Source organism: Argentina silus (genome assembly GCF_951799395.1).
Source record: "Argentina silus genome assembly, chromosome: 4".
Lineage (NCBI taxonomy): Eukaryota > Metazoa > Chordata > Actinopteri > Argentiniformes > Argentinidae > Argentina > Argentina silus.
In genome coordinates, this window is record NC_139658.1 from 16083661 (window position 1) to 16096894 (window position 13234).

Here is a 13234-nt window from a genome sequence, read left to right on the forward strand (position 1 = left end):
CATTCAGAATATCAGAGTGCACAGATGCTGTTCTAGAATTTGATTGTTGCGCCATATGTCTACCCTGTGTGCTGCGTTTTGGATGTCATAGCCTTGGTAGGCTAAATAGGTTGGTCTAGTTTGTATCGCTTAACTTTATCTTCAATTTTGCCTGTATTGGATAACCAACAAATGTATTCAGCCCCAGACACCGGCACTCACCACTTGTATCAATAAAGCATCACTGACAAAGGTATGTGTGGTGATAATTTCTAGAGCCAGATATATCGGAGCACCAATATTATTGGCCGATATTGGCTTTTTACAGAAATATTTGTATCTGCACATATTCTACCTATAAAGCACCGAAGATGTGCTTCAGAATGACATTCCGAAATTATAGAAAGTCAGTGTAACTGTGTTTTTCCAGAGCAAAATATATGCATACATGGATTTTTATGAATAAATAAACTTTATTGGTGTTTGCTGTTACTGGAGAGCCTACTGAAGTGGCTGAATTTACAATGTAATATTAGCTCTTAGGACTGCAGTCAATTAGCATAGTTGCCATCTAAAATTGTAATGGCTGGAGTACTCAGGCAAAGGACTCAAACACACGACTCGGTGACAAACTTAAATCCAATAGAAAAGTCTTTATTTTCAAAAAGGTTCGGTACACAGGTAGGCAGTCAATGGGTAGGCAGAAATCCAGGAAGAGGGTAAGCAAAGCAGGGTTAGGTACACAGGCAGGCAGTTCAAAAAGGCAGGCAGATAATCCAAAAAGGGGTAGGCAAAAAGGCAAAGTCAAAAACACACTTGGAGATAAGTATTCCTGTTTTTTTTATCACTAGGAAAAATCGCTGGAACGCTTGGACACAAGGTACAAAGACGAACTGGCACAGAGACAGGGGAACACACATACTAAATATACAGGGAAGGATGATGAAGAACAGGTGAAGCTAATCAGGGCTGGGTTGACAATCACACAGGTGGGAAACACACAAGGGCAGGTGGTGAAGTGTCTGAAACACAAAACAAACATGAAACAAAGACAAACATAAACTAAGAAACCGGACGAGACACTACAGTACACCCCCTCCCCCCCCCCCAGGATGGCACCTGACGTCCCAAGCAGGTCAGGATGGGCTCGGTGAAACTCCCGGATGAGGTCAGGATCCACGATGTCCCTGGTGGGGACCCAAGACCTCTAGGGCCCGTACCCCTCCCAGTTAACCAGGTACTGCCGGCTATACCCCAGACGACGAACAGCCAGGAGCCGCTTAACCACGTACACCGGCCCTCCATCGATGAACCGGGGGGGGGCCTGGAGGCGGGAACCAGGGGACTCTCCTTCACCGGCTTGACCCTGGCCACATGGAAGGTGGGGTGAACTCAAGGATCTGGGAAGCTGCAGTCGCACCGCCACAGGATTAATCACCTTGGACACTGGGAAGGGACCCACAAACCAGGGAGCCAGCTTGTGGGATTCAACCCGCAGGGAGAGGTCTCAGGTGGAAAGCCAGACCCTCTGCCCTGGCTGGTAAGTGGAAGCGGGAGTTCACCGGTGGTCTGCCCCTGGTTTGTACTGGGCCGAGGTCCTGAGGAGCACCTGCTGGGCTTGGCACCATGTGCTGCGACACCGCCGAATTAATGCTTGGACAGAGAGAACGCTGACCTCTGTCTCCAGGTCCAGGAACAGTGGCGACTGGTACCCGTAGGCGCACTGGAAGGGGGAGAGACCAAAAGCAGACTCCTGCAGGGTGTTATGGGCATACTCGACCCAGAGAAGGTGCTTACTCCAAGTGGCTGGGTTCTGGGACACGAGACATTGAAGGCAGGTCTCCAGCTCCTGGTTGAGCCGCTCGCTCTGGCCGTTGGACTGGGAATGGTACCCGGAGGAGAGGCTGACAGTGGCGCCAAGAAGCGAGCAGAACGCCTTCCAGAACCGGGAGATGAACTGTGGCCCCCGGTCTGACACCACATCCCTAGGAAATCCATGAACCCATGACGGCAATTTAGGCAGAGGGATGAAATTTACCATTTTCTAAAATCTGTCCACCACAATCAGAATGGTGGCATTACCTTTCGAGGGGAGTAACCCTGTGACGAAATCCAGAGAGATGTCAGACCAGGGGTGATGAGGCACAGGGAGCGGGCACAGGAGACCAGGGGGCGGGCGTCAGGAAACCTTGTTCCAGGCACACACAGGACAGGTAGCCACACTCCCCAACCTCTCTCCATGGACGGCCACCAAAAACATTGCCTGATCACGAACAGAGTCCGCCGTACTCCAGGGTGACAGGAGAGGAGGGAGGTGTGAGCCCAATGGATCACCTGAGAGCGATGGGAGACAGGGACAAACAGCCGGTTCGAAGGACAGCCGTCCGGAACAGGGACATCAATACTCGCCTGTCTGACCTCTTCCTCAATGCCCCATGTGACATACAGGAAGAGGGCAGGATGTTGGTGGGAGACCTTGGGGCAGAGTCAGGGTCAAACAGGCGAGACAGAGCATCGGGCTTGATGTTTTTGGATCCAGGATGGAAAGACAGGGAAAAGTTAAATCTATTAAAGAAAAATGCCCACCTGGCTTGCCTGACGTTGAGCCATTTAGCGGCCCAGATGTATTCTAAGTTTTTATGGTCTGTCCAAACCAGGAAAGGGTGCTCTGTTCCCTCCAACCAGTGGTGCCACTCCTTCAGGGCCACCTTGATGGCCAACAGCTCCCTGTTTCCCACATCGTAATTCCTCTAAGCAGGAGAGAGTTTCTGGGGAAGAAAGGCGCAGGGATGGAGCTTGTTATCCCCTTGCGACCACTAGGAAAGGACAGCCCCGACGTCCGAGGCATCCACTTCCACAATAAACTGCTGACGAGAATCCGGGTGAGTGAGGATGGGTGCCGAGAAGAAGCTCTCCCTCAACCTCCGGAAAGCCTGCTCAGCCTGGGGAGACCACTGAAACTTGACATTAGAGGAGGTGAGGGCATGGAGCGGGGCAGCAACAGTTCTAAAGTTTCTAATAAAACATCTGTAGAAGTTTGCAAACCCCAGAAAATGACTAGTAGGTGTGGGCCACTCAGCAACTACACTGACCTTAATAGGATCCATTTGGATGTTGTCCTCAGAGACGATGAATCACAGGAATGCAACGGTGGAGGCATGGAACTCACATTTCTCCGCTTTAACGAAGAGCTGGTTATCGAGGAGGCACTGAAGAACTTGGTGGACGTGCGACTTCTCATCAGGGGAGAAGATGAGGATATCATCCAGGTAGACGAAGACAAACTGATTCAGCATGTCTCTGAGAATGTCATTCACCAGAGCCTGGAACACAGCTGGAGCAAAAGGCATTACCACATACTCGTAGTGACCTCTAGGAGTGTTGAAGGCCATTTTCCACTGGTCCCCCTCCCTTATCCTTACCAAATGATAAGCATTTCGAATATCTAGTTTGGTAAAGATCTTAGCCCCTTGCAAAAGTTCAAATGCTGACAAGATAAGAGGTACCTATTCTTGATGGTGATGTCATTCAGACCTCGGTAATCGATGCAGGGATGAAGCAAATGTTCTTATTGATAAAAGAAACCAGCCCCAGCAGGAGAAGATGATGGGCGAATGATACCGGCAGCAAGGGAAGAGTCAATGTCCTTCTTCATAGCATCCCATAGCAGGGGCCAATGAATAGATTTGCCTTCTGGGAGGTAAAGTTCCTGGGAGCAAGTCTATACAGCAGTTGTAGTGCTGAGGAGGCCGATGAGGAGGCAGAGGTCAAGGTAACAGGAGGGAACACTGAAAAGATGGAAGTCCGATGAAGCCAGAAGATGTGAGGAGACAGGAGACGCTGGAGACTCAGGAGACACAGATGCAGAGTCCAGAGGTCGAGGAGACACCAGAGCAGGAACTGATGGAAGGCAGGAGTTTGAGCATCCCTTGCCCCAACCCGTAACCTCCCCAGTGGATCAGTTTACGTGAGGGTTATGCTTAGAGAGCCAAAGATAATGAGAGGATGTAAAGGTGAGTTGAAAAGATGGAAACTCAGGAATTCAGTGTGGTTATTGGCGATGATTAGTTGAATGGGTTGAGTACGGTGAGTGACTCAACAGGCGACCATCTAAAGCATTGGCTTCTAATGGTTTGGGCAGAGGAACAATGTTAAGTCCAAGTCTTTTGGCTAACCTCCAATCAACAAAATAAAAGGTGATTGAGAGTCTGGGATGGAGTAATTAGCCGTGCAGGAGTGAGAATTCAAGAGGGACTGGCAGAAGAAATGGTTCGGCTCACCAGTGCCCTCTTCTTCACTGATGAGCCTGGTCTTACAGGACAGTGATGAAATGACCCAGCTGAGAACAATAGATGCATCTGCCCTCCCGTAGATGGCGCTGGCGCTCTTCGGGAGTGAGCCTGGCTCTCCCCAACTGCATGGGGTCCTCCAAAGCAGTAGGGGGCGCTGGTGAGTCGGCCGCCAGGAAGAGTCGTTGGGGAGGATGCCATGAAGAGGAGCGATTGGCAGTGGACTGCCACCTCAGGACGGGCCCTGGATCTCTCTCCTAGAAATTATTGTCAATCTTTATGGCCAAAGCAAAAAGAGAATCCAGGTCAGGGGGAAGCCAACTGGCCATACAGGAAAGCGTCAAACAGGGAGGGGGAGTGCCAGCTGCTGTGTGCTGCCAGGGTGCGGTGCCGATGGCGTAGTTGGAAACCCACCCCTTGCCCTGGCACAGACCCATGAGCGCTCTTGCTGCCTCTCAACCGGAGGTTGTGTGGTCGAAAATCTTGTGGAGAGTGTCAATGAAAAGCTCCAAGGAATGGCAGACTGGAGAATCCCTGGCCCACTCGGCCGTAGCCCAGGCTTCGGCTCTGCCGGTAAGGTGGGTGATGATGTCGGCAACCTTGGAACGTTCTGTCCGGAATGAAGATGCCTGTCGCACACACTGAACCTGGAATGACCGACAGTTACTGGAGTCCCCGGAAAACCATCAGCTGCTGGATCTGGTCAGCCAGTTTGCAAACCTGGCTGCCGATGGAAGCCTGGAAGCCCTTGTGTTGCTCTAACAGCCCAGACAGATTGAGGTGAGTTGCTCATCAATCCCGATCCGAATCCCCTGAGCTTGAAGTGCAGCACGCATACAGTCTGAGTCGGCTGATAGTCCATAGTTTGGCCAGTTCATTCTGTAATGGCTGGAGTACTCAGGCAAAGGACTCAAACGCACGACTCTGAGAAAAAAATCCAATAGAAAAGTCTTTACTTTCAGAAAGGTTCGGTACACAGGAAGGCAGTCAATGGGTAGGCAGAATAATCCAGGAAGGCAAAGCAGGGTTAGGTACACAGGCAGGCAGTTCAAAAAGGCAGGCAAATAATCCGAAAAAGGGTAGGCAAAAAGGCAAAGTCAAAAACACACTCGGAGATAATAAAAAAACAAAAAAAAACAAAAAAAAAACAGGAATACTTATCACTAGGAAAAATCGCTGGAACGCTTGACACAAGCTACAAAGAAGAACTGGCACAGAGACAGGGGAACATACAGACTAAATACACAGGCAAGGTTGATGAGGAACAGGTGAAGCTAATCAGGGCAGGGTCGACAATCACACAGGAAACACACAAGGGCAGGTGGTGAAGTGTCTGAAACGAGAGACAAGGTGAGGAACACAAAACAAACAGGAAACAAAAAATGAATCGCATGAAACGAAGACAAACATAAACTAAGAAACCGGACGAGATGTTACAAAAATGATGTTAACCGAACAGGAGTTATTCGGCATAAGGAGTCACACAGTAAAATATTATTTACCAATAATTTATTTCACCAGTTAACATGGCTAGCTTGTATCCATGCATTTCAGACGTTCTAGCTTACTTTTGTCACAAGCAGCTTGGGTATGTAGTTCCAATCAACCATGTCAGCATGGACTGACTGCCCTATGCAGGAATTGACCACTTTTATAAACATTTTCTTGGGAAGGGGGATGGCTGGGATAAACCATTACTGGAGATTGCAGTGGTTGGCAACCACAAAGTGCAGTATGTATGTTTTTGTAAATTAAATATCAAGTATAACAAAAATAAAAACAGTAGATGATCAAGCTGTGTCACAGCAAGTTAGATTGAACACCAAATCACTGATATGAATATGCAGTGCACTGAACAATTGTTCTCATTTGGCATAGTGCAAGTAACTGTGCACATAAAATAAATAAATGTTGATCATTTCTGGTCATTATTGACATATGGATTTTTGCTTAATCAGCATTAGGAGCATATTTTTGCCATTGTATTCCTATGAAAACTGTGCTAAAAAGGTATTCTGTAAACATATATATTTTTTGTATTGGCAGATATATTGGTTATCTGTGAATTTTCCTCCGCATAAATTGGCATCGGTATAATCCAGTATCGGTTGGGCTCTAAAAATGTCTTTGTTTACTTTGTTATTCACATGTTTTCAAATACTGGTGACAAATCATGTATTTAGATTCTTGCATACATTAATGGACATATGATGTGTGTGTATAATACTTATTTGAAGGTTGTACAGATCATAATAAGCTAATCATGCTATTTACTGTCTACGTGCGCAGCCATGTAAATAACTATCAGTCCAAAGATGTCTTAGCGAAATTAGTTGAGTAGATGGTTCACTCGTATGTCGGGAAACCCATAAGAAAACTTTCCGTAAACTTGAAAAGTGGATGATGGGAGTGACCCATCTTGTCGTCTCGTTTCATCTTTGGTTGGATGTGGAAAAACATCTCAGCGCCCACAAACAAGTCAATAGCCACCATCTGAACTTTTGGAAAGTGGTTTAGTCAATTACTTTGATCATTAGTGACCTCACCCTTAATGTGATCAATTGTAAATTATCGCTATAAGCTCATTTATATTATGGTTTCTGTCAGTTGAGAGTTGGCCCAATTAGACCGCTTGTAAAATCACTCTTTCCCCAGAAAGAGTTAGAAATAACGTAGCCTTAGCCTCCATTTCACGATTTGGATGAGAACAGTGTTATGCTGTTGCTACTTCTGTGAATGTCTAATCATCTACATAAAAAATAAAATAAACTGCTCACATTGAGGAAATACAGTTGTAAAGACTTATAATTTGCGCAAAATGGGTTAGGGTTACGGTGGAAAAACAGCATGGTCATCTTAAACGCTGATTGTATAATTGTTGCATCAATCATGAATAGATGTTTGTAATCAAGTGTTCTAATCAAACCAGTGCGCTTGAGGGACCACTCTAAACGTACGTTTGAAAGTATGTGTCAAAGGATTAAGAAAGACTAAAAGTGAAATAAGGAGGGCAGAGAAACAGTGGAATGCTGGAAGAAAGACACTTAGTTTCTCTGGCTCTGATTGGAGGTATGGCAGTAAGTCCCGCCTCCTTCTTATAGCTGGCTCTGATTGGAGGAATGGCAGTAAGCACCGGCACCTTCTCCCAGTGCTCTGATGCTAGGTGACAGTCCTCAAAGATCAAATCAGATTCACCAGCCCAGACAGGCTAAATATAGAGCAGCCAGAATTTTTTTAATATTTAAAGGTGCTGCTTCACGCATCAGTCTTTTCCCCTCTCTCCTGCTTCACTCCACAACAGATAGCTTCACTCTCTCTTCCTGTCTTCAGAAGGATTTCAGTAAGTGTTGCTGAGTTGCGTAAGCACTCAGAATATAGCAGGGGGAGAGTAGTAGGCCACAAGGTTGATGTGCACCAACATGAGATGAGAGATGAATAAACAGATGTGCAAAGGCAGCCAGAGAAGTACAGTAATGTGTGTGTGTGTGTGTGTGTGTGTGTGTGTGATGTGTAAAAGCAGCCAAAGAGATGCAGTAACTGTGTGTCAGGTTCAGATACAGTGGATAGTGTTGATGTGTCTCAGGGGAGGCAGAGAGCTACATATAGCCTCACCAGGTTTAAAACCCCACATCTCACAGGCTTCACCCAGTGAGAGTAGTATTTTGCGGCCACAAAAACACACAAGAGTGTATGGCTGAATTTAAATTATTATATACTTTGCGTCATTTACAGTAGAGATATATTCATTTACAAATTCGAAACTTGAAGCGCATTTTTTTGCAGAAGCAAATTGCAGCCCTCAGTGTATGACAGAGCTTTCATCAAGATTAAGTGTTAGGAGGCTTGGAGACAAACGGACGGACTGTACCTGTACGAGATCTTTTTGTCCCTCCACTTCTGTCCTGTCAATGCGTAGCGTTTATTCCGTCTCCGGCGGCTGATGTGGGGATGGTCAGGAACGCCACACCTAGGCTTCCTCATCCACCTGCAGAGAATGACCCAGAATGCAACATCACCTAGAATGCATCATTACCTAGAATGCACCATTGCCTAGGATGCACCATTACCCAGAACGCACCATTACCCAGAATGCACCATGACCTAGAATGCACCATTACCCAGAATGCATCATTACCCAGAATGCACCATTACCTAGAATGCACCATTGCTAATGGAACCACAGTAAGATACATCTACGCTGAATCCCAAATCAAACCGTAGCCAAATCTACCCCTATGCACTTCATCTGAAATTTACCCCTACTCATTACCCCCAATAGATTTGTGGAGATCCTAGAGGATTGGATAGGTGTAATCAAGATGGCAAACATTCCACCTGGCCAATCAGAGGCGAACATGGAGCTGACTACCACATGGCTGAGTAACCCTGTCAGATCTCCACCAGTGCATTGTGGGTAGTGAGTAGGGGTTGACTTCGGATTGAGTGCATCACTGTCTGGGCTCCATGCATAATGCCTATTTAATATTCATTACATGGACAGTTCACCTAATTTTCATATTTGTTTAATATTTCACATACCTTACATGAACTGTGCACCAGTAGTGGAGCAATATATGCTGAGCCATTCATTACATTTCCACAGCACCAAGAAGTTAGCAGGGTTAGCAACCATTATGAGATTAAAGTAGAGATTCTCAGCTTTTATTTGATGGTATTTGTGTACATATTGGTTTCACCATTGACAAATTATAATAAATATATATAAATTATAAACATAAATGTTTATGTATAGTCTATTTCAGGGTAACCAAAAGTAATGGGACAATTGGCTCGTCAGGTGTTTCTGGTTAGTCAGGTTCTATCATGTCATTTCTGCAGGCATAAGAGAGCTGTCAATGTCTTGTATTGATTCTAGGCTTTGGATTTGCTTTTGGAGTTGCTATTGGTGCCTGTCAACATGAGGACCAAAGAGACGTCAATGAAAGTCAAGGAAGCCATTATTAGTCTGAACAATCAGAAGAAAAAAAAATCAGAAACATAGCCAAAACCTTAGGCTTGCCAAAATCAACAGTTTGGAACATCATTAAAAAGAAACAAAAGAACTGGTGAGCTCAGCAATAGCAAACGTTCTGGTAGGCCAAGGAAGACTTCTACAGTGGATGACCAAAGATTGCTCACCATAATTAAGAAAAACCCCAAAACAACTGTCCCACAGATCAGGAACACTCCAGGAGGTAGTTGGGAATGTCTCAGAGACTACCATCTGCAGAATACGTCACCAGCCGAACTACATAGGCTTCACTGCAAGATGCAAACCACTAGTTATCCTCAAAAAGGATGGTCAGGTTACAGTTTGCTAAACAGTACCTAAATAGCCTGCAGAGGTCTGGAAAAAGTCATGTTTTGTAGCTTTTTATTCATGAGTGCTATTCTGTAAAGTACTTTGTCTGCAATGTACTGTACGAAAAATGCTACACAGATAGTTATTCATTATCAGGAAGCGGTAACGTTACTCACTCAATGGTGGTCTGGTCAAGGATCCCAGTCACTGGAATACCGTAGAACCGCTGCATGGCAGCGACCGCCGACTGCATGGCTTTCTCAGACCGCAGGTCAGATGTCCGGATGTCGTGGGGTAGAAGGTAGCCATAGTTCTTCAGCCACGTCTGCAGAGAAAGAGGCTACAGCATTACTTCTACCCAAACAATACACATCCTCTGGCAAACCTGTTTCTAGTCTCTCCCTTAATTCCAAATGAACCTGTAGGCCCTATTATGGAGCTAAATCACTGTCAAAACTACATAATGTGAGCATTCATGATGTGAACATGTGTAAGGGATTTATAAAACACTGTCAAAACTCTTGAGTGTGCTGACTGGGCATCTGCAAATGTATTTAAGATTCACCATTCACAATGCATCATACAATTTAGCAAATCTTGTTGTGTTTATTCACAAATCACGTTGCATGTTTGTGGATCTTGTTGTGTATATTCACAAATCAAGCTTCAGTACCTGTTTGCTAATCATGTTCGCAATCACAAATCATAGTAAACATGTGCACATCATGTGCTTGCCTGGCGACTCATCCAGAATTGATTATTTCTCAGAATTGCATTACGTATCTGCATCGTTCACTCCATATAACTCAGTCTGGATCTGCCATCTTGGAGATCAGTTGTGGGTGTAATGCAACAAGAATTGGATTGTCCCTAACCAATCACAGTATCACAGCATTTGACAGAATCCGAAGAGTCGCGATCCACACATGGGTTCAAGTTTGTGAAAGGATGCTGGTTGGCAAATTCAGGGAGGTATCAGGGTTTCAAGGATGGGACAAATCATGTGCTACAGGCTGATGACAGAGTTTTGATGGTGATTTAGCTCCATGGTGATTCTCTAGAAACTTGTGTACATCTGAGAGGATTGGTTAAAGCAATGTGTCAACAGCTCCACCTTGCCCTCTGATTGACCAGATCCAATCTTTTATGAATCTTGCTTCTGCTTATTAAATCCTCTCAGATCTACACAAGTGTCTCTAGGAGGTAGGAGGTAGGGTTGATTTGGGGTTCATAACTGCTGTATGTCTCTGACTTGTTCCTGTAGCAGTAAGGGAGAGCACAGTACAGACACAGGAGGCCCCTTTAAATGCTGTGCAAAGCTCTAAAAGGTCCTCCTCCTCTTTAAGAACGCGCCACACTCTAAAAGGTACCCCTCCTCTTTAAGAACGTGTCACACTCTAAAAGGTCCTCCTCCTCTTTAAGAATGTGCCACACTCTAAAAGGTCCTCCTCCGTGGAGCTAGTGGCACAGGGTCCATCTAGGTCATACATATTTAACTAGAAGGTAATTGCACAGGCTGGATCCAGCACACCACAATACTACACAATTGGTACTTAGCCCGGGGCAGCCAAAAACACAGCAGCTACAAGGCTTTAAGGACCCAGTCCTCAAATTGTAACTCAAGCCTCATTCCTAAACAGATCGGTATTCATTGTCTTAACCCCTGTTAACACAGACCTTCATTTACTATGTTTTACCCAGGAAATCAATTAACACACATCAGTGCAATGCAGGTAAAGGATACAAGGATAGAGTGGAAATGACTTTACTGGCATTTAACCTGCGCCATTTACATTCTAGTAACACAACTAGGACTGTTATAGATACAAGTTTTATCGTATGCCCTGTACCAGCTCAGTTTATACAGAAAACAGTAACAGTAAAATACTGGTAATGCAACAGGTAATGCTTTTGTGCAAACATGTTTTACACATAAGCATGTCTGCTTTCTTTAAATGATTAAACTGAACCAACACATGGTTTCACTAGGGCTGCAATGGTCCAGTGGGTAGAAACGTTCTGTACAGACTCAATGGTTCACTGGGTAGAAACCTATCCTTCTGTACAGACTCACTGGTTCGCTGGGTAAGAACGTATCCTTCTGTACAGACTGTGTGAAGTGTGAGGTGTGAAATTAACTGTGGGTGTGCAACATTTGTTCGATTTCTCCACACGTCTACACGTCTACAAAGTTCTATAAACAAGCTTGACATTCTACTCCTCATGTATGAGCACACTGAAAGGAAGTATGTCAATCGGGGTTCCAAAGTGTGGATCATTTTGCATGTAAATGTGTTTTTAGGCTTCATTAATGCTAGTCAAGTATTTGCCAGTGGTAAATTCCCTCAGTACATTAGGTTGTTTAGCTAATTATTCATATTTTCTTTGATGTACCGCTCTTTGTTTTAATTTATAGAGCACACTTGTTCTAGTATGGGTCCTATACAGCCATTCTGGCTCTGTACTACGGAAGCTCACATACCAACATCCTCCAGAGCAATGTACAACCTCTCTCTGATAAGTTTCTAACTCCAGAATACTGTGTGTGTGTGTGTGTGTGTGTGTGGGGGGGGGGGGGGGGGGGGAGGGGGTGGGTGGGTGCATGTGTGCACGTGTATATGTAGAACACTTGCCGAATGAAGCAGCTGCTTGCTGCTCTGGGGAGATGACTCAAATTAAATAATTCACCAGTGCTATTATACAACAATTACTACAGCATCATTAAAGCACAACACAGAGGCAGACTCAGTAAAATGAAGCATCACAAACCAAGACGATGGCTTCCTTATCCCTCTGTATCAAGCAGGACAGACAGTGAGCCATTTGGACAGGCTTCAGTGGGCTTAGCTGTCCCTGGTGCCTGAGTAAAAATAGACCCAAGCTTCACTTGCTAAACAATTGACCATTTCTGCCTGAATATGAGCAGGTAGCGAGACAAGCCACTCCATATTTATGCAAAATCGTGTGAGAAAATAAAGTAAATATGGATAGCAGGTGTCGAGTAGCAGATTAATGAATAACATTATTGAATATTTGCTCAAGAGGGTTGATGTCATTCAATTTGTATTGAAAATGAAAGAGTTGGCATATGCAGTATTTGTTCATTCTTGCAGAAAGAATTCCCTTATCAGCCCCTGAATGAAAAGGTAGATTCGTAGATAGAGGGTAATGATATTCAGTCCTGTGCAACACAACTGCAACTCCTTTTCAATTTGATTACAAGAAAGCCCTGGAGAAAATGAACAATAAGCCTAGGAAAAGCCATGGACGTGATCAAATTATAGACCATAAACATGGGTTTAGCACCCTCCCAGCCCTAAGCTGGATCACAGTTGATTCAAAGGCATCTCCTGCACAACAATAGAACATCACCAGAAATACTATGGTGGGAGGTATACACTAACAAAGTTCAGACTACTTGCTTCAGCATGCTGGTTCTGAGGGGCTATTGCTCTGATAGTCATGCTGTCTAAACCCAACAGACGCACATACAGAATTTCGACTCACACCTGCTTTTACGTGATTGCGCTGTCCGGATCTGTCAAGTTGGACCTTGAACTCAATTGCACTACTTGCAGTAGTCACCTCACTTTCCACTAGGGGTCAGGTCGATCGTGCGTTAGCAAAAACCAGCAAAATAGACGGTTTATTTCGATAGACACAT

General features: G+C 45.0%; 1 protein-coding gene across 2 annotated transcripts in view; it reads right to left on the reverse strand.

Moving 5' to 3' along the window:
* mmp24 (matrix metallopeptidase 24) overlaps positions 1 to 13234 on the reverse strand; it is a gene marked incomplete at both ends in the record, with an annotated part of 184028 nt that overhangs the window by 10298 nt on the left and 160496 nt on the right. For both annotated transcript variants that reach the window (XM_083668017.1, XM_083668016.1), the window contains 2 exons: positions 8137 to 8253; positions 9747 to 9895. In XM_083668017.1, coding sequence (XP_083524143.1) covers positions 8137 to 8253; positions 9747 to 9823 — 194 coding nt within the window. The remainder of the gene's footprint in view (positions 1 to 8136; positions 8254 to 9746; positions 9896 to 13234) is intronic.